At 53.8% G+C, this 21,662-nt stretch overlaps 1 protein-coding gene across 1 annotated transcript in view; it reads right to left on the bottom strand.

Moving 5' to 3' along the window:
- The window catches only part of CNTFR (ciliary neurotrophic factor receptor), a 178,071-nt gene that overhangs the window by 132,267 nt on the left and 24,142 nt on the right, over positions 1–21,662 (bottom strand). The window contains exon 2 of the mRNA XM_066988073.1: positions 614–724. Within this exon, the coding sequence (XP_066844174.1) occupies positions 614–724 (111 nt within the window). The remainder of the gene's footprint in view (positions 1–613; positions 725–21,662) is intronic.

Raw genomic sequence — 21,662 nt, 5'->3', positions numbered from 1 at the left:
GGTGCAGGAGAGAGGGCAGTGGAGCCAGGCAATGAGGACTCCTGACACTATGTTTTGGTGAGGTTTCCCCTCCTCAGTGCGAGCTATTGCACTTCCAAGATCAGCGTAATTAAAAGCACGCAGTTTTAGCTAAGTGGGAGGCTGCACTAGTCAAACGGTGACAATTTCCCATTTAAGACGTCCTTGCCTGGCATTTACGGACTTGTTAAATTTTAATTCACCATTCTCATTTTTCAAGCCCAGCAGCAGCGAGCACCAGCTTCCCCAGTCCCTGCAAGGCTCAGCGGGACACAGGTCCCCACATAGGGTCCCTTTCCTGTGGCTTAGGAGAAGACCCCAAGCCTCTCCAAACATGATGCTGGATTATCACAGCCCCACACAAAGCACGTATGCAAGACGGGACAACCCCTTGACCACAACCAGTGGCTGTGGTGGTTTCCTAAGGGGACACAGCCCTGCAACACCACTGGAGCAGAGTCAGGGAAGCTGGGCACGCCAAGGACATTGCACCCCTCTGTGCAGGGAAGCAGAAAGAGCATCCTCTCCGATGCCCCTCGGATGTGAACTAAGGACAGGTAACACAGGTAAGCAAGCACTTTAATCCACCTCTCACCTCTCCACCGGTCCAGACTCCTGGGGATGTCCCCAATTTCTCATCAAATTCCGTGGAATTCTTCTGGCTGCTCGCGACCGGCCAACTCTCGCCGCTCAGATCCGTGAGTTTCTGCAACAAAGCAGAAGAAACAGGCTGTCAGGTCATCGGGTGCAGCTCTGCGCTTGCTTCGAGTTTAGGAAACCACCACGGGACGGAGGCATCTGATTCCCAGCCCTGGCAGCCACGGGTAACCGGTGTCAACACAAAGCCAGTTCAGATGCAGAGCCCTCCCTCGTGAGCATCCCAGCCCAGATCCAAAGCATGCATCTGCTTAATTATTTTGATTTACTTAATTATTTTGATTTAGAGACATTAAACGGGAGGGGGAGGAATACGACAGCTTGGGGCATCTCTAATCATCCCTACAGGAAGACAGCAACAGTCCCTGGCCACAGCAGTGCAGCAGCACTAAAACATCAGCCCAGCACCCAGGCATTTGCTCACAAGTCCTTGCCCTGCCTGAGCCCTAATCCCACAGAGCCTCACACACAGAGGCCGGTGCTGCTGAGCCCAGGAGTGTGAAGAGGAAGGCACGGACACCTTTGTGGCACAGACGCCCAGGAGCACAAACAGGCGAGAGACTTTGTGCTGCGCCCGACGTGCTGCCTAGTGAGGTGGAGTCTGGGGCATTACTGTAACCATTGGTGCCTTGGGTGATGGCAGCAAATATGCTTTTTGTGTTAGACAAACAAATTATCAGCCGAGATCTGGGCTCATTATCTAGCTCTTGTGGCTGAGCTTGTTTTGTTTTCCCCCTCCTTTTTAAACACTTAAAGAAAAAAATAACAACAACCAAAAAAAAAAGAGTCCTACAGTTCTGCATTATTAAAAATGAAAAATAGAAGGAGCCAAACTCCACTGGCAAGAGGAGAGTCTCAGAGTCGCTCCTGCGGAGACGTTTTCCCATGGGCGACTGCAAGCCTGGAACACGACGTGCTTTAATTAGCACCCGAGCTGATGAGCTCCGCCAGAGCCCGCCGCGGGACCCCGTCCAAACCAGGCAGGAGGATGCTGCAGAAACCCAAACTGCAGCCCCTGCCCACCCCTGGCTGGGGGGGAAAACGAAACCCAAATAAACAAATAACCCCCCCCAAAAAAGTACTCCGCTGGGCGCCTGATTGAGAAACCCTCATTTGCAAAGTGATGGGAAATAATTAAAAAGTTTTCCCAGAGCTTAAAGAGGAGGGAAACGGACCGTTTGTCACGGCGGCAGCGCGCGGCGTACTGCAATTTATCACGCTTGTCAGGTGTCAGCCACCGAGAAATTTAACTCCAGCTGCCCCGGGCTGGACCCCCGCGACACCCCATCACTCACAGGCCGCCCTGCCTGCACCCCGAGCTGACAAGCGACCGGCAAGGAGGGGAGAGGGCCCCTCTCTGCCGAGCCTGCCTTGGTCTTTGCTGCCCACGCAACTTGTATTTCAATTTTTTCTTATGGCAGAGACAGAGCAGAGGAAGGCAGGGCAAAGCAAGCGGCGAGGCCGGTACATCGCCACCTGGGCTGTCTCTATCATGTGGCAAGGACGGGACAAGGCTGGAGCACGGGGCACCCATGGGTGCCACATCCTCTGCTCAAGCTGCAGGGATGATGCTTGTGCAGGCACAGAGCGTTACGCTGGTGACAAAGCTCAATTTCACAGCACCTTGGCTGAGAGATGTTCCTGGGACCTGCTTGCACCTTGAGGATGGACACCTCCTGGTGGGACAAGCAAGGCCCACAGCCCAGCTTCCTCCATGGATTTGCCTTTCAAGCCCCAAACCACGGCCTCTAAATCAGGGTCAAACTCAGGTTTTGGAGGAATCCAGCATGTTCAAAGCTGGTCTGCAACTGAAGAACCTGGCTCAGGGCACGAGCCCCCCAAAACAGGGGACAGCCCTGACCATGGCACAAGGAGGCTCACGTAGGGTGCAAACAGCAGCACAGAGCAGGGACAGTCCTGAGCTCCCCCCCGGGTCACCCAGGACCCGGTGTCCCATGGTCAGGACACGTCACCAAGGTGACACCTCCTGGATAGGGGCCGGCAGGGCTGTCCCCCAGCCTGTCCCCACAGCTCGCACCCCTTGTTTTGGCCATTGCCATAGAAATGAGACATGTTAGGAGGATGCAATGCAAAAGCAGTGATTGCTAAACCAGGTCCCGCCTGCAAAACCCTGAAGGAAGGCCAGCACCCCTCGCACATCCCTAGCTGCTTCTTTGAGAGGAAAAGTTAGAAAAAAAGCTTTTTTTTTTTTTAATCTCTCCCTATCCTCCCCATCACCAGCATAAATCAGGGCCATGTGGATCAGGGATCAACGAGTTATTTGCACCACCAGGAGGACCCCCCAGTCTCCCATCCTGGGAGCATCCCATGCGGCAGGCAGAGCGCAGGCTTTGCGCTCCCCCTTGCTGGGAGCAGAGCAGATCCTGCCGGGGAGCGGAGCCGCGAGCTGTGCCTCCGCACACACGCTATATATAATACACCCACTCGCAGCTTGGCGCAGGGAAGGTGGATTTTCGTGGCGTCAGCAACAAGCAGATCCCCCACACCTGGCCGGGAGTGTTCCCGACAGGGATCCGGCCCGGTCTCATGGCGCAAAGGTACTAGAGTTTCTTCAGTACAAGAATTTTTTTTTTTTTTTTAAGCTACGGATAAAGTAATGCCTTTTTCTCCCCCAGAGCGTGTTCTGAGAGCAGCTTAAAACCCTTTTTGCTAAATTTTTCCAAAAAAAAAAAAATTTCAGCCGGAGGCAGAGACATGCAAAGTTTCAGTCCAAATGGTTAAAGGCTGGCGTAGTTTCAAGCAACTGAAGACAGGGGCTTATAATCAGAAGTGTCAGGCAACCTTAATTATATTATTTCCTGAAGGAAATAGTTTTCCCTGCCGAAGTCCAGAAGTTATTAAAAAAAGTTGACCTCACTGGAACCAATCAAGATGGAGACAAGAAGCCTGTGATGGATTTTTAAGGCAGGCAAGTTCACGCATCTGTGTTTTTGGAGGCTGGGGGCGTCCAGGTTCTTTGGACAGGTGTTCCCAGACAAGCCCGGCCCTGTGAGATGCCCATGGCCAGGATCCAGGATGCAGGCTCCAGGCAGGGCCACATGGGTGCCCCCCCGCACCCCGGGGTGCTCGCCTGTGCCCGATCGATAGCTTTGCCAAGAGAAGGGAAGAAAAACAGCCAGTTGCTTTGTAGCTGTCAGGAGCACGCAGGCTTTTCGTCCATTCTCTTCCCCCATGCCCATAAGTAAAAGCGACAGCAACTTTATTTAGGACTTCTTGCCCTCCCCTCTTAACTGTAAGAAGCGAAGAGTGAAATAGCCGAAAGGCAGTGGGGGGGAATCCTGGAGGTGCAGCTGGGGCTGGGTTTGGCTGTGGCAGCCCTCATGCTCCTGAGACCTGCAGCTCCTCACCCCCCTCAGCATGCCCTTCTCTGCCCTTCCAGGTGCAGAAACCCCATCCCCAAACCTGCTGCCCCCATCACCTCCCAGGAACTGGCGGGGAGGCTCAAGCATCTGGAGGCAGTCAGAGGCGGAATAGCTGCTTCCCCTTTCCTGCCGAGACTGGGATGCACCCTCCAAATAATTCAGAGGAGAAAGTCACCTGTTTCCCCCAACACACAACGTTGAGGCGCATAGCATTGGCCCCAAAACACAGCTCAGCCCCACATAGCTCCTTATCATGGCTGAGTGGTGGATGCAGCATCTCCACCAGCGTGCACCTGGAGCTGGCTGCTTCAGCTACAGCCTCCAAGGAGCCTCTTGCAGCTCAGGAAAAAGCTCCTTCTTCTAAAATCACGGAAAGTCTCACAACAAGGGAAGGGAAGGCCGAGCTGGCCCCAGGCAGTGCCCCAGCACAGGGGCTCTGGCAGGTCCCCCAGTTGCCTGCAGCATCTCCCAGCAGCACAGCACCTCGTGTATCGCAGCGGTACTGCAACGGGCTGAAAACACACACTCTTTTCAACCTGCATCCTGCTTGCACCGCTGCTGAACCGGAGCTGAGCCCCACGCAGGAATCCAGCCCCCAACAGGGGCTGCAGGGCTGACGCCGTCCGCACCACGGGGCCAGTTCCCAGGTGCTCAGGAGCTGTGCTGGAGCCGTGCCGTGCACCTAAACCCACGCACACAGGGCTCGTAGGAAGGGCCCTGCCCACCCGGCGAGGCTTGGGGTGGAGGCTGCGTGCAGCTCCCCGGGGAGAGAGGCTGCGAGTGACCTCATGGGTTTCTTCCACCGCTGCCGTGAGTCACAGAGCAATGACAGGCCATTTGTCAGCACCGGTGGCATCATCGCCAATCTCATTTCTGAGCAGACATCTGACCTTGCTCGCATCCCCGCGACCCGCGTTACCGCACGGCTCAGGCAGCCTCCTGACGGCTCCCCAGGGGATGCAAAGCGAGGCCATAGAGGGCCAGGCTGTGACACAGCCTGATCCCGACTCAGGATGCACAAAGATGGAGCCTTCAGCTGTGGGATGAGTGCAGGGGGCTGTGGGTTTGTCCCACTGTGCTGTGTTTCTCCCAGCCAGCTCCCAAGCAGAGTCTCCCATCCCAAGCATGGAGCTCCGTTACGGAGAAGGGAGATGAGTCCCCAGAGAGGGCAGCCCAGGCTTTGTCTTAATCTCAAGAAGGGAAAAACAACCCTTTTTCCTATAGCATCCTGTGTTTCACCTCCATCTGTTGAAAACCCTGAGCTGCTGGGTGCGGTCTGTGGCATGAACTGCTGCACCCAGACCCCCTTCGCAGCCAGCCACGACCCCGGCTGAATTTAAACCCAGATCTGCTCAGCGAGATGAGACAAAAATCCAAACACAGTTCTACCCTGTGTTTCTGAGAAGAGCTAGAACCTGTGTCCTGCAGAATAGACGAGCCATGCCCTGGGGCCAGCATCCCTCTGCCCCCAGCCAGAAGATGCTGTCACCGTGCAAGTCTGCCACACAACTTACACTTGGACACCACAGGCAGCTCCAGTCCTCATGGCCTGGAAAGGATGCAGGGTTTGCACGGGGAAATGCACACGGGCAGCCTGCCACTTGAAAGATGGCCATGGGAGAGACGGGACACCGGAGCCAGTCTCATGCTCTTATTTCTCCTAAGAGCAACGAATTAAAATGACATGGGACTAGGGAAAGACATACTTGGTTAAGATGAAGAAATCATTGCCATTAAACATCATTAGAATAATATGCCCAGAAAGCTTCATAAAAGGAGATATCATATGATTGAATGCTCTCCAGACCCTCATTTCACACAGACCCAAAACACCAACCAAGAGTCTCTTGTAAAATCCAACTCTCACAACTTTCTGAAGGCTTTTTGTGGATTTTGTTTGGCTGTGGTTGTTGGGTTTTTTTATTTATTTATTTTATCCTGAGGAGCTTTTTGGGTTTGCAATTGAAACTACAATTCCTTCAGTTCCTGGGGAAAAAAAAAAAATCATTTTTCATTAAACTGAAGCAAATGGCATTTTTGCTTGTCAAAAATATTTGACACAACTCTGACAGACTCGACCAGACATAAATAAAAGATTTAAACCCTCCTGCTTCAGAGCTTAAGGAAAACCTGCTGTCAGTACCACGCTATGACACGCTCTCCCCTACAGACCACGCTGCCCAGGTGCTGCCTGCTCCATCCCAGTGCCGATGACAGGAGGTTAAGCAAATGGGGAACAAGCCCCACCGGTCCCCTCCTGCAAGCCAAACCCCACCAGCCCACATTATCCCGCTCATCAAGCAAACAGCCAGTCGTGGTGGCAGGGAACAGCGATCCCCTCCCTCTCCTGCCACCACCCGTATCTGATAACGGCATCGACCGGGATGCTCCATTTCCTCGGCCACGCTGGTACCCGCGTGCACCAGCATCCGTCCACCTCCTGCATCAGCCGTGCCAGCATCGCGGCCACACATGCCGTGACAAAACGCAAAGTGGTGTCAAAACCCATTTCAAAATCCTTCTATCCTATTCAAGCCAGCGAGGCTTATCTGCATGGATTTATACTGTTTGCCCCAATATTTAGCTACTGAGCTGACTAATCTGTGTGTAAGAAAAAACCCTGGTGGCTCAGAGGCTGAGCAATCTACATCATTCATCATTTAGATTAGCTATTGTCTTAATCCTCTTTAAACTACTGTATAATACATGAGAGGAATGGATGTCCTATCTGCCTGGGATACGTACAAAAAAACCAGCCCAGGCTGGAGCTCAGAAACTTGGGCAGAAGCTAATGTGACAGCTCTTACTCCGGCACAGGAGAGAAAGGAAGCCTGTTGCACCTCCTGACAGCTGGCTTGCCTTCTCCTTGCTCTCTCTACCCCAGTGGCCCTTAATTATTTCACAGCCAGCCTCCTACGGCAGCACACTGCATCCCTGCCCTCTCCCTTCATCACAGCCTCGTTACGCCCCGGGGACCCCAATCCGTGCCAGCCTGCCTGATGTGGGTTTGTTAAAGCCACGGCTCCTGTGAGCCGGGATGCCCCCTGCAAGCACCAGGGTTCTGCTTTTTGGAAAAGCGGCTCCGTGCAGCCAGCACGACACTTTGCAGGCTCAGGTCGAGGATAAAACGGTTCTGCTCCCCGGGATCACACAGCGCATCGCCACGGGAGGACGAACAAAGAACAGGTTTCTTTCTGGAAACACCAGAGTTTGGGGAGGAGAGGGAGGGGATGCAACAAGGCAGTAGCAAATGAGGCTTTAGTTCGTTGCTGCCAGAGCTGAGGGAGCTAATAAACAGACAGATGAGAGCTAAATTGTCTTCTGAACCTCTGTATCAGTATTCACATTACACAGGCTGCTTCCAGCAATTCCAGCGTATTAATAATAAATGCTACATAATTACAGCAGACTTGCTTTTGTCCTCTTCCTGTTTTCTGTCAATGTCTGCTTAACCCTCTGCAGCCCGTGGCCAGCTCCAGCCCCTCCACAAACACAGCCCTGATCCCCCCCAAGGGACAGGCACCTCGCCAAGCCCCCTCCCAGCTGGGGTGGGGCAGAGGGGGAAAGACTGAGCACTGACACCAGCCTGCAGCCATCACCCATCCAAGCCACACTGACCGTGCTGCAGGGTGTGAAATTGGAGCTTCTGGGGGCTCTGAAGCAGCCACAGGCTGGGACGAGTTAGGGACTGTACAAAGAGCATCCCCAGAGCACAGAGGAACATCCCCAGAAGAAACCAGCCATGGGGAGACGTGAGATGACCACCAACAGGTTGCAAGCATGGCAGCAGGTAAGGGAGAACAGTTTGAGTGGTTATGCACCAGACCAAACTAAATAAACAGCCTGCCACCCCTCGACCCCCGGACCCAGCTGGTCCCCAGAGCATCCCTCCTCCTAGGCGAGCTGTGCCAAAACGCCGTGCCCTGTCTGACCACTTCTGGAGGAGATTTAGGGGAGAGTTAGAAACCCTTTTCCCCAAAATTTAAAAGCATTTCGTACAGTCAAGCTGCAAACTGAATTCTGGAGCCCGCCTCGCTCCCCACAGGACTGTCTCCAGGAGAACTTCCTCAGTTCCATGCAAAGAGCATCAAAACTCCGTAAGAGGACCCCTGTGTTAGCAGTGCAATAGCTGTGCTTGCTTACAGCCAAGCACAGGTTTAATTTGCACCTTTCAGACTAGCTCTCTCTTTTCCCAGCCTTGCGGGAGGCTGCCATGCCCCTTAACACAGCTTCAATAATAGAAGAGAACAAATATCTCAGATGGGATTTCTGCAAGGAGAAACCAACATGCAAAACAAAACACGCCTGCCTTCCGGTGCAAATTAACTCAGCTTCTGCCCCGACTGCAGACCTTTCCAGACAACGAGACCCACTGCACAGCAAACAAATGCCAAACAACTCAGACAAATCTTTCCCTGCACAGAAAGAGCCTCAAATGCTATGTGAACACTTGGCTTAGACAGCTGAGCATTAAAAAGCCTTGAAATGGGGGGAAAAAAAGCAACTCAGACCCAGCTGCATTGCTCACACAGTGAGAAGACACGGCTAGGGCAACGACAGACGGGCTGTCCTCAGATACCGGGGTCCCACCCAACGTGAGACAAGCAGAGCATCCCCCAGCACAGGCATCCTGCCACCTCTCCATCACTCCCACAGCTCCGTGCATCACTGCACAGTCTTTACGCTGCCTCCTCCGCAAGGTGAGGCATGGAAAGACTTTCCTTCCCTGTCCAAGACATTCACTCTCCTGACAGTTTTCAAGAAGTAAAGCAGCAACCAGTTCAGGAAAAATGAAGAAAATCGCAGGCACAGACCATGCAAGGGATGGGAGGAATGCACAGGGCAGGAGCACTCTGGGCTGTTCTGGAGTGGACATGCCAGACAGGGATGGAGCAGGACAGGGAGCAAGAGAAAGGAGGACCATCATCTTGTAGGACAGCACCAGGAGGCTCCTGGCAGCAGATAGCTGTGGGGTATGAGGAAGCCCTCTTTCACCCCTGCTAGGTGGCCCTGGGCCAGTTGCATCTCCACAGGCTGCCACTCTCACTGCTAATCCTGGGAAGACAATCCTGATTTCTCCACTGCATGGACCTTCTCTTGCCGTACAAAAGGTGCTCAGCAGGCAGGAAGGGAATAACCCCACGCACTGCTGTAAGCTGGTGCAGCCAGGAAGAGAAAAACCCACATGGAAAGGGAAGGAAAACCCACCGGGAGCTGCAAGGAGGATGACATATGTCAGCCACAGACGTGGCTCCAGGACATGCAACCACCCAGCCAAGCAACCTGAACTGCTGGAGCAACTCCTGGGCGCAGAGGGAATCCAGGCTCCTGCCAGCCCCTCACAGAGCATGCCAGACACATGGACAGGCTCCAGAAGCATTGGGCTGGCTGTGACAGCAGGACTGTGGGCGTGGGAGGACAGCAAAGCACCCAGGCTGCCTCACACACGCCTCTCGACAGGATGCATCCACACCAAGCCCAAATCATCCCACACAGCTCCCTGCAACGTGCTGCCATGGAGTAAAGCAAGGTTTGCCCCGGGACAATCAGCCAGGACTCCTAGATACGAAGGCAGGGAAGCTCTATGCATCATTCCCACCAGCCAGGATGGTTCCCTGCTTTCCAACCAGCCTCCACATCCAACCTCATCCCCCACACATCTCAGGATGCTCCAGGTAGCCAACAAGTGCTACAAAACACCCCCAGCCAGCACAAGACCCTGGAGCTGAAGCACCCCTTCCTGACAGATTTTTTCCAGCTTTGCCCTTTGGAAAACTCTGAAAAATAGTGCAGATTGCCTCCTCAGTAATTAAATAGTAATATTAATAGGCAATGAGTTATAATAACTCCTTAACACAGCAGGATATCCAGCACAAGCCACGAGCAAGCGCAGGAGGACTTGGCCACAGAGGTGCTGCACAAGTAGGTGGTGAATAAATAAATAAAAGTGACTCAAGGTGACAGAGAACTGTGCAGTGAAGCTTGTTGGATGGTGGCAATTCAGTGGAAAAGACGCTGGAGTGAAACGTCTGCTTAGGTGACTTCGGCTCAAAAGAGAGCAAACTGAAAACGTGACTAAAGCCAGTTCTACCTTAAAATGGGAAAAACTCCAGAGAAATTGTGCTATTTCAACACAAGTAAAAAAAAAAAGTTTAACTGAGAAGATTGCTGAACATTTCCCACCTCCCACCACTCCTGTGGCAGGGTTTGACCTCTCAGTGTCTGACAGGCAGCTGCCTGCTCCACACAGGGCTGTTGGCTCCCACCCCGTTCCTGGGGGCTTCCAAAAACGAGCCTGACTCCCACATCTCCTCACCCATCAGGGGCTGCAGACATCAAGACCTCCCTGCTTCACCTCCCCTTCCACAGGATACCCAGAGCTGCTGCTCCCCAATCCTCCTTCAGCCTTCCTCCCCTCCACAAACCCAATTTTCCCCCAATGACAACTACCGATGAGTTTTGACATCACATTCCCCTGAGAAGCAATAGGGGGGGAAATATTTTAAGCAACGACAGGTTGCGCACACACCGCCCAGAGGACAAGACAACCTTCCCCAAACCTAGATGCTGCCACTGCTTTCCCTGCAGAAAACAAAGAAACCTGCTCCACTGCGATGCAAAGAGCTGACGTTTCAACACGTTTTTTCCTCCCGTTCCTTCAATCCGAAGTCAATTACAGCAAGGTTAATGGGGCAGAGAGGATGCCAGTCGGCTGGGTAATGATGTCAAAGCACCTGGCATTGCCTGGGCAACAGCAAGGCAGCAGGGATGCAAATGAAGGAGCAGGATCGCACTTGGGCCCTGGAAATGAGCTGATGCAATTGAGCATATCAGCATTAATGAACATGGAAATAAACGAGAGCACCCAGAGAAACAAGACACCAATGGGAGGGCTGCACCCACCAGGATGAGGATACGTGCTCAACGTGAGAGAGCTCCGTGGTGCTGGGGGTTCACCCAGAGATGCTCCCTGTGGTTTAATTCTCCAGCCATGTGCACCCAAGACCAACTGCTTGGTCCTGCTGAAGCCTGTTCTCCATCAGGAGGGCACATATCAGAGCAACACCATAAACACTGGCCCATAGCGCTAAGGGGGGCACGAGGAAAAAGGTGCTTGAGGGCATTCAGTGCGATGCCCAGCAGGAAGGCTGCCCCAGCAGAGCAACCCACCCCTCTCTCTCCAGGGCTTGCAGCGCCCACATCACCCACAACAGGCATTCTGAAACCTGCTGCTGCATGGGCTGGTGTCTGTTGGAGGGGCACTTGGCACAGCGTGTTTCCAGGACTGTGGGGTAGCAGGTGAGTGTTGCCAGCCTCAAACACCAGCAGCCCGTTTCCAGCTTTTGGTTCCCCATCCGACTCCCGCATCTTCTCCCTCAGCCATAAGCTCCATCAGATCCTCCTCGGCACATTTACGACTTGAAAAGCCATCTTCCCTATGCTGTAACAAGTGCTTTACCATTCCCGGCCTTTAAGCCTCTCCCAGTGGTACTGCTCTCCCTCTTCTGACCCCATTCACACTTCAGAAGCTGCCTTCAGCCATCAAACAGAGCCCACTCACCCCCTCCGCATCCCAACCTGCTGGTATAGGTGGGCTGGTGCTCTCCAACTCCACAGCCCATCCCCAAATACCCAATGGGGCAGCCACAGGGTGCTCTCCTGGCCCAAGAAAAACTACATTAAATGGGCAGGGGGAAGGCTGTGGCACCCCTCGCCCCAGTGGGCAGCAGAGCTCACACGTTGGAGATAAGACAACGGCAATCCCCTGCAGGCGTGAAGATTGGTGCCAGGGACACAAAGCAGCCAGCACCACAGAGCAGAGGTTGGGTCACAGCCATTTACAAGGTCATTTTACATCTCTTTAAAGCCCCTTGCTTTCGCCCGAGGTGAGTCAAGGTGACCAGAGCATGCACTGCTGCTCCGGCTCCCACCCCTACCCCTCCAAGCATCACTATCTGGAAACCTCCCAGAAAAGCAGCAACCCGTGCCATAAATAACAAAAATCTGGCACTGGCCAAGAGGGGAGCAGCCAGGGGCCATGCAGGGACCTGAGCAGCCCCAGCCAGCCCACGCCCTGCAGGACACAGGGCTTGCCCCATGCAAACACCTTCCAGGCACTCTCCCTGCCCACTGGAGCAGACCTGGGCTCACAGCAGTGCCATCCCCGTGTTTTGCTTTCAAACGTCAGCAATAAAGCCAGCTACACAGGGGGAATTAAATAGAGGAGGAGGGAAAAGGGGGGGGACAGGAAAAGGGAAGACGAAAGGGAGAAGAGACAGCTCTGCTAATAGCAAGTCAGCCAGAAGTCTCCGAATCCATTTGAAATGCGTAGGGCTTAATTTAACTTAATGGTTTTGTCAAACATTGGCACTCTGTTAAAAGCACAGGAGAGCTGGTAATCCAAATGCCAGTGGCTCTGCCTCTGCTAGTGGCAGGAAGGCTGCTGCTGGAGTCCCCAGATGGGTCCATCTGGCTTCACGCAGGCAGCAAGCGTGGCCCTGGCTACCGCAGCCTCTCATCAGGGCAGCTCTGTATTTACTTAGCACTGGCAGCGACCCTGCCTTTGCCCAGAACACAAAAACAAACACAGCCACTGCATTTCTGAGCTTGTACACGTCTGAGGCAGCTCCAGGCTTCTCCGGAAAACACAGCTCAGTCGGGTGAAGAGAGATTCAGTTCCTCCCGTTGGGAAGCAAAAAAGTGAAGTCTCTTCCCTACGTGGACCTTGGAAAGAAGCTGGAAGGAGAAAAGCAACAGATTCACTCACAGGCAGGCAGAAGAAAAGGATGAGCTGCTAAAGCCAGCTCCCCAGCCAGTCCTGTCCCCATCCTCCCTTCCCTGGCTGTGAGCAGCCTGGGACAGCCAGCTGCCACCAGCACGGACAGGGCTCAACCCCTGCTGCCAGCCCTGCTGCTGTCACAGCAAGAAAAACAGGAAAAAATAGGAATATCAGCCTGCTGTTGAAGGCAGTCTTCCCTCTGCAGGCAGGAGATGGAGCCCATCCCCATACAGGCTGAGGACAGAGGGATGTTCAGCCTCCTCACCTGCCCCATCCCCTGTCTAGGGATCCAGGATGGCTCGCACACCAGCCAGGGGCTTTCATCCCTCCGAGGGCTTGCACAGAGCAAAACAAACCCTAAACTCCAGGGCCACAGGCACATCCGTAGGGCAGACAGGGAGGGGGGTCCAAGAAAATTCTGCGAGGGGCAGCGGAGGCTTTCAAGCTTCCGCACCCCCTTAACACCCCCCTCCTCCATCCCAGGAGCTGGGTTCCTGTTTAAGACACAAATGGGATCGAGTTTAAAGGTCTCAGCCTGGCCCTTGACTCCTTGGTGGGAGTCTTTCCCCATCACAAAACCACCAGACAATTCGGCGTGATTGACAGCCTTTCAGGCGGAGAGGCCCGGGGCCGGAGGGAGGGGAGGGGGCTGCGGGTCAGGGCCAGGGGGCAACCGGAGCCATGCACGGGGCTGGGAGAGCAGGGGATGGCTGCAAGGTGGGGAGGATGCTCGGGTTCGGGCTTCCGAGGGAAAAGGTTTCTGGGGAAGGGTGGGAGAGGTGGGAGCATCATCCATCAGGGATGCAGTTCTGCTGCTTAATGCTGGCAAAAGCCAAATTGCAGCTAGCATGCTGGGGCAAAATAATAATAATAAAACTGTTTTGCAAAAAAATGCTTTTTTCCAGAAGTTAATGGATAGCAGAGGGGTGTGGAGGAGGGACCCCAGGCTCAGAGCAGAGAGGGGTCAGTGACAGGCAGGGATGAGGGCTGGGAAAGCAGGGGAGTAGAGCCAGCATTCGGTAGAGCCACTGAGACCCCAGCCAAGGCTGAGAGAGCAGCAGGGAGGCACGCACACAGCAGATGCATGCTGCACGCCATGTTCTGGCTCCCACCCCATATTCCAGCTCTCCAACCCCAGTGAAACCCAGTCCCTTGAAGAGAGGTCACCAAGTTCCCCTGCAGCAGCCAGCAGAAGAGGTTGAATGCTTCTTCACCACCCCCTTATACCCAGCTTAGAGCTGTTACGACCCATGGCTCCCCTCCACCACCTCTCCCCCTGCACCAGGGCTGAGGCTCACACCCTCCGCAGCTCTGCAGAGCCCCATCTTCAGCTGCACATGGCCACCCCACCCAAACCCACCTGCAGGGTGGATTTGGGGAGCAGGCTCCCTTGAATGCACCCTCACCTTAAGCCCAGGTCAAGCCCAGGTTTACCAGCCCGTCCTCCCAGGAGCTCCATGATGAGCTGAGTCATCACTTGGGGGAGACGGGGGCAAGGGAATGCAGGAAGGCCACAGATACTTGTCACGCTGTCTTATTTATCCCCCTTTCTGCTCACAGGAAACCCTTTCACCTACCTTCTTTTTCCTTTAAATAAAAGAAAAATTTTAAGCTGGTGCTTTAAAGCACAGCAACTGCCAGCCCATCTCCATGGCTTGCCAAGAGAGCAATTCATCCTCTGCCTCTATTCTGCAGTAGGTAAGGCCCCCCCCTCGCTTTTGTTCATCTCCCCGCTCTTTTGTCTGGCCCTGAAAGCGTTGATCACTCCTGCATGAGGAATGTGAAACTGATGTGATGTGATAGGAACAATGCTCCAGCCCTGCTCCTCGCAGCCACATCAAAGTCCCCATTTGCATGGCTTCCCCTTCCCTGCCTGTCCCCCTCTGCCCCCGGCCGCGCTCTGGCTGCTTCAGCGCCTTCATTGTCCTCCGGGTCTCGAAGAGCAGCCTCAGCCTCCTGCTAAAAGGCACTTAGTGGCCTCCCCGAGCCTACTGCTGCTTCTGCTCGCCCAGGGGAGATGGCACCCACAGGTAGCATCTGCCCAGAGAGGTGGCACTGGTGTGGGCTCTGCTGCTTGGTCCCTGCTCCCAGCTGGATGCTTCTCACACAGCACCTGGGGAGGCCCTGCTTGTCCTCCTGGTGCAGGAGGAGAGCAGGAGCCACGTACCAGGATGGCACAACAGCACGACACCCCCGCACCAAGAGTGCTGCCAGTGTGTGCAGCACTATCCTGCGTCAGCAGCAGCACCGGTGCTGCCAAAGCCATCGCGCAGCTGGATCCAGGCAGGCTCCTGAGTATGCTACCACCAGGTTCAAGCCCTGTTCTCACCCTTTAACTAGCAGCCACGACCCAGTCCCACAGCAGCTGTGGCTCTACAGGCAGCCCCACCGACATGACAGCAGCTGGAAAGCAACATCTCTTGCTCCGAGGTACCTCCTGTCTGCGTGCCCCTGGCAGCCCCAGGTCAGCTCTGCTTCCCCCCAGGATGCTGCCAGGTGCCTGTGCCAGGCAGGGAGGCAGGCAGCACCCAGCAGGCGAGCAGAAAGCCATGCACCGTGGCCCTTGGGGCACAAGAGGAGGCTGGCATGTGACAAAGCCAGATGAAAACAGTGGCAGCAACATGCAGAAGCACATAGCACCAAGTTATGGTGGAAGCAGGAGGGACACTGACACCCCTGCAAAACTGAGGTTCTGCCCATACACCTCATCAGCTCATTTTCAGACAATTATTCAGTTTATGCTTGGCACTGAGACCAGCGGAATAGAGTTCCCTCCCACCCCCATCACCATCCTAAAGTATGAGGCTTCCCTTTCACCTTAACAGCAACCATAACTCTGACCCAACACAGAGGCAACCAGCATCTGTCTGCAGGGGGGGAAAAAAAAAAAGCTTCTAGGTCCAGCCACTTCCAACAGAACAAGATCCAGGTAGCCAAAGCTTTGAGTCCACACACATCTCCAGTTTGCACCTCATACAGAAGGTCTGTGACCCAGAGGGATTCCAGTTGGTTTTGACTTCAAATGCACAGAAAATGCAAAACAACTGTCCCAGAGCCATTTCTGGATCATCAGCCCACATATCAAACACACATCGTGGGTTGCACGGCAGGACATACTGCTCTAATGGTAAACAGGCACTCCAGGCACTTCACAGCCCACCTGTACCCGAGCAGCCTCACAAGTTTTGAGAGCCTCTGCCTCTATTTTTATTTTTACCTGGCTGCTGCAGCTCCCTGCTCGAGCTGCTCTGCTCTTCATCTCTGGCTGGGGCTCAGCAGCTTGCCAAGGGACACAGCACTGGCAAGTGTTTCAGATTTTTGCTGATGGAGAATATAACATCCCTTCAGAAAAGTAAATAAAGCCACTACCAAGATACAGAGCACTTTATTACTATTAAAAAGCACATTTCTGCCTCAGTGCTGAGGGGGGAGGCAGGACAGTTCTTGATGGGGAGGAATGATTCTCACCTTCCTAAAGCTCCGGGTCAGATTTGATGCACAAAAGCCCTGTTGTGCACTGGACCTGGCCAATGTCACTCCTGGCTAGGAAATGGGAGCCTGTTGGAGGAGCACGTTGGGCTGTGATTAAGGAGACATTTCATTCTGGCATTTGGATTTTCCCCCCGCAGAGCTGGTTTACCTTAGGATAACACCAGAAAGGCTGTTTTGCTCGAGCTGTCCTTGCACACTAACCAGAGCCCGCAGCAGCTCGGGGGCTCCTTCACCAGCCTGGGGGGAGCACAGCTCACCCCACCGTGCTGCCTACTGCCCTGCTGGGCTCCCACCTCACCACCCCGAGGGACTGAAGCCCTCAAAACCCTCCACGTCCCCTCTCCTTTGCTCTACCCCAGTGTCCCCCACCAGCTCCTCAGCAGCCGAAGCTCAGAACAAGTGATGCTGCTTCCCTGCACCCAAAAACAGCCCGTGACTTCTTTACGCCAAACCCACTGGTGCAATTCGAGTGGACCCCAGGCAGGCATCCCAACCCCTCCGGCACCCAGCAGCTAAGTAGAGCTGCCCTGCTTGCTGCACTCAATTGCCAGCAGAGGCATGCCACAGGTGAATGGGGCCCCGAACACAGCTAGACAGACAGATGTTATTTCAGGGCTCGCTAATTCCCTGTCCCTAATTCATTCCTGGTTTCTGCAAGATACAGTCAATTCTTGACCAGCCGCTGCACATGCATGTTGCTTTGCTTTCAATTCGGCCAGCAAAATCCATTTACCGTGCCTGTCTCATCCGGTTTCCGTCAAGCCTGCTGAATTCTCCTTCAGTGAAATAAGCAAGTTTACTGTAACACCCTCCTTTGTCAGAGCACAGCTAAAATGACAGTCTTTCTGGTGCCTGACTATTTCCCTTCACAGCAGGAGCTAAACACTGCTTGTTTTCAATTGTGAACTGTTCCGACTTCTTGAAATGCATGAAAGTACCAAGGGGGTCAATTTAACTGCAAAAAGGAGTTTCTATAGGAGAATATTTATTTACCTTGCAAGTTTGCTGTGGAGAAGGTTAGGCTGGTAATTTACTAGCCAAAGACGCGGAGGTCTCTGGGCAAACACGAGGGAAGTGATACAGCTCCACGACAGTCGTTTCCAGTAGCAGGGTAGAGCTGGAGCCAGGTTGCAGCTTTGCATCCCCGTTGCTCACCCCATCCTACCCAGCAGATCTGGGTGGCAGGCACAAACCCAGAGTGGCCAGCCTTTGCCAGCCCCAATACTGTTTGCACAACACTCAGAGCCTGATGCTTCCAGCACAGGAAATGTCCAAAACCCTTATGATTTCAGGCTGAATTCCCCCCTGCCGTTTTCATTCCTCATCCTCTGTTTATGGTTTCCTCATTCTCCTTTTGCATCCTTGCTAGTGTTTTTTTTTTCCTGGTGGCTCCTCAAGTTTCATCTCCTTTGCAAGTTACAAGAGCCGAATCTTTAAGGCTTCTGCTAGTGTTCCCTGCTCACCAGCAGACAAATTAAAAGCAGAATTATAGATTCCTTGCAGCATCACAAGACACTTTCAAGCCTTTTACTGCCTTACCACATACTGCAAGTTCTGACCCACCAAAGGGCTTTATGCCCAGCCCTTGCCAAGTGTTTATCTGCATCATGCTACGCAGGCTTCGGGAGGAGAGCACTCACCCGTCTCAGAAAGCAGACAACCTTGAGGCTTCCCTGAAAGCTTTTGGTTCTTGCATCTTGCTTCAAAACATTCCTACTTGCTAAAAGTTTCCACCTGCTAAGGAGCTTACGACAGCGAACAGCTGATATGACCCACTCACAGAAGAAAACATGCAACAAGTGATTATTTTTTCTCCTTTTACAGGATTTGGGTAGGATGTACTGGACCAGCACAGGAAACCAAGCTGCTGCCTGCAGGGCCCTGGTCAGCTGCAGCCTCCCATGGAGACAGACCACAGCGAGCCAAGGAAAATCACCGTGCGCCATCCTGCCAATTTCTAGATATCTGGGAGCCAAACTACTGAGAACCTGCAAGTTTCCATTGCCAAGCTCTGCTGCAGTCCCGTGTGTCAGGCTGAGAGATGCTGGATGCTCACTGATCAGGACCCTACTTGCTGATGTGAGCACCTCGAAGCCCAGGGAGGTTGTCTGAGTGCAATCAAAGCTATTTGTGAAGTCTCATACAATGCTCACAAGCAGGGCCCTTACTGCTACAAGCTCAGTTGGCACACAGCAGCAGCACGGGGACAGGGCTTTCGGAGCTCCTGCTCGCTCCACAGCACTGCTCACACCTTGGGAATCGCACACAAGCCTGGGAAGCCGAGCTCAGCACCCTGGGGAGGAAGGGCTTGGGGGCAGAGCACCCGCCTGCCTGTGGGAAAGGCTCTGCAAGGAGGGCTGAGGGCATGTCACGAGATATTAAAGCCCAGCTGGTCACCGGAAAGGGGCTGGGAGCAGTGAGGATGGAGCACAAAGCCAACAGCTCAGCAACTGCCAGCCCAGAGCACCAAGAGCACACAGGCCATCGCCGCTACATGAGACGCCACATGCCTTAATCCCTCCCTGGGGAGGAGAGCTTCTTCCAGCCCAGACTGTTTGTGTATTCAGCTAATTTTGTTGCCTGACTTTCCACCTACTTGCTCAGCGGAAAGCTGATCCTCCCAAGTAATCATCACTATTTCATCCCTACCCTCAGACACAAGGTTGTGGCATAAGCAAAACCCTGCTGCATCAGCTGCAAGCCCCTGTCACAAGGGCACCCAGCTCCCCTCCACACCTCGCTGCGTCCCCTCCCAGACCGAGCACAGCCAAATCCTGCGACCTGCTTGAGCCTCACGTATCCCAGAGGACGGTCCCAGGTCTCCTTCATGGCTCCTCCACGCAAGTCAGGCTGTTCAAGGGCAGCAGTATAATTAAAGGAGAAAATTACCTTGCGTACACCAGGGAGCATATCCTGAACAGCACGAGCACGGTATTAGCTATTGTGGCAGCATGGCGAGGCTACTCCTGGCTGCTACCTCCATGCTTGCAAAAAAAACAAAAAAAAGGTTGTGGAAGTAGAACAGCATCCAAGACAAATTAGGAGAATGAGTCAGGATCTGGAAAGCCTGCTGTGCAGCCACAGGCTCGAGTGCTCAGTTGGTTCAGCTAAGCCAAGAGGCAATCAGGAGAAGACTTAATCACCGCATGCAGAAGTACCAGCGCAGGGAAGGGATTTCTGCTGGCAGCAGGGAACCTGCTCCAGGGCAGCCAAGGGGGAACAGGTCATGTCCGCCCTCATCCAGGCTCCTGCTAAACACCCTGCCCAAGTGGGCAGAAGAGGCCACAGCTACAAATGTTGTCATCATCCCTGGCCACAGGACACACGGCATAAAAAGGGCAGGCTTGGAAAGGGCTCAGACTCTGCACCACAAATGCAAATGCGACAACTCAGCATAGAGGTCATTAAGGGAGCAAACTAGCCGAGGGTTGGGAGTATTATGTCCATCTCTTGGGTCCACTTGCAAGGCATCCCACCCCTAAGTCCCAAACTCTGATCAAGGAGGCCAGGTGAGCAGTGCAGATGCCCTGGTCCCCCCCCCGCCCCCAGAGCAGCCACAAAGATGAGCCAGAAGCCCAGCCATGCAGCAACACCCAACGCACCCCCCGACAGCCCAGCCTGAGGTGTCCCCACACCTTCCATTAGATTGTCATTTCACATGACAGGCTTGCCAAAGACTGCACAAGTTCCCACTAAAGACAGCCAGGCCAACGGGCATTCGGAAGGAACGAAAGCAGATTATGTTTTTAAAACGCAAGTCAGCTACCCTCAGCAGATCAGGGGGGATAAATTAGGACGGACCAGCAACCTCACGAGATCAGAACAGGCATCCCGTGCTCTTCTCCAGCGCTTTGAAGTCTCGCTCGTTTCATTCCTGCTCGTGCATTGAAGCAGCTTTCGGCAGGGAGGACCCGAAGCCTTACTTCAGACGCTGCCCTAAAACCCAGCTGCAACACCGCCACCTGCACCGCGCTCCTCCCTCCCATCACAGCGCTCACCCCGCCTTTCAAACAAAGCTGCCCAGGATGCCTCCTTGAGCTGAGTAATACATGGCACAGATCCGCAGCTGCCAGGCTGGAGCTGTAATCCCATCAGAGCCGCATCCTGGGCAGTCACGCTACCAGCAGACATCACGTTGCTCCCCCAGGGGACAAGTGACCTACTGGGCAGCACATCCTGGGAGCCTGCCTCGTCCCTCCGGCTGGTGCCCACCCCTGGCACCGGGCTCCCCTCTTTTACAGTGAGGTGACACCCGTTATTTACATTCAGCCACTAACTCCTCGGGTGCCCTGAAATATTCTTGCCAAGGTTAGCCAAGCGTTCGAGAGGCTTGCGAAGAATCCTCACGCTTTCCTCAATAGCTATTTCTGTGCAGTCATCTTTTGTTCCACTCCACTCTCCCCTCCACCACCACTCCTTTTGGCTCTTTTAATCTCGCTAAAGACGGATATAAAAAGATGTTCAAGATCTCAGTCATTTGAGAAGGGAGAAGAAATTGGTGAGAAACCAATTCTATTTAATAGACCTATTGTCTCCCTTGTATTTACTTCTCCCTGGCAGTACTGTGAAAAAGCCTTTCTGGCTAGAAGGACTGATATCGTACAGCTCAGACACCTCCCCACCGTAACCTGCAGATTCATCCTGTTGCATTCATCAACCCCATCCTCCACACTCATCTGGCATCCAGCAGCATCCCTGCAGACATTACAAGGTTTTAAAGGGCTTGACCATTCTTGCCAATGCTGCCAAAAAATGCATGAGTATCCTTCTGTTCTGGTCCATTTTAAATCCCACACTGCTTGATGCGTTTTGTCTTCTGAATTTCTTCCTTTCCCAATTATTTCCCCAATGCTATTGTCCAGAGCCACTTCACTCCTCACAGGGCTTGCCATTTTTAAGTTTATTTCTACTCCACTTTCTCCAGTGACTGAATCATTGACCTTAAAATGCAGTTTGGGCAAGGCACTCCTGGGACACAGAGCTGCCCACAACATAATGGCCTTCCCAGCACCTTCAGAAGGCAGCTTGCATGCTGGCTAGGACTGACACAAACCCTGCAGCCCCCCAGAGCCCTACTGGCAATGCAGGCACCTCCCAGGCTCACCCATAGCCAGGGCAGTGCCAAGCCATCGCGTCCTCACCACCCGTTTGCGCTGTCTCTGCAGCATGCCCAGAGCCTCCAGCTGAGACAGCAGCTCTGACGGCACGCATGCAGCAAGTGGCTCTGCCCTGAAAGATTTACAGCCTGCACAGACACAGCAGGGGAGGGGGAAAAGGTCCAGAGAGGAAAGCAACTGGTTGCAGGCAGATCACGCTGCGCTCCCAGCCCTTCT

Source organism: Anser cygnoides, chromosome Z (genome assembly GCF_040182565.1).
Source record: "Anser cygnoides isolate HZ-2024a breed goose chromosome Z, Taihu_goose_T2T_genome, whole genome shotgun sequence".
Classification (NCBI taxonomy): Eukaryota; Metazoa; Chordata; class Aves; order Anseriformes; family Anatidae; genus Anser; species Anser cygnoides.
Note: the sequence above shows the minus strand (reverse complement) of the source record. Positions and strands in the feature narration are given on the sequence as shown.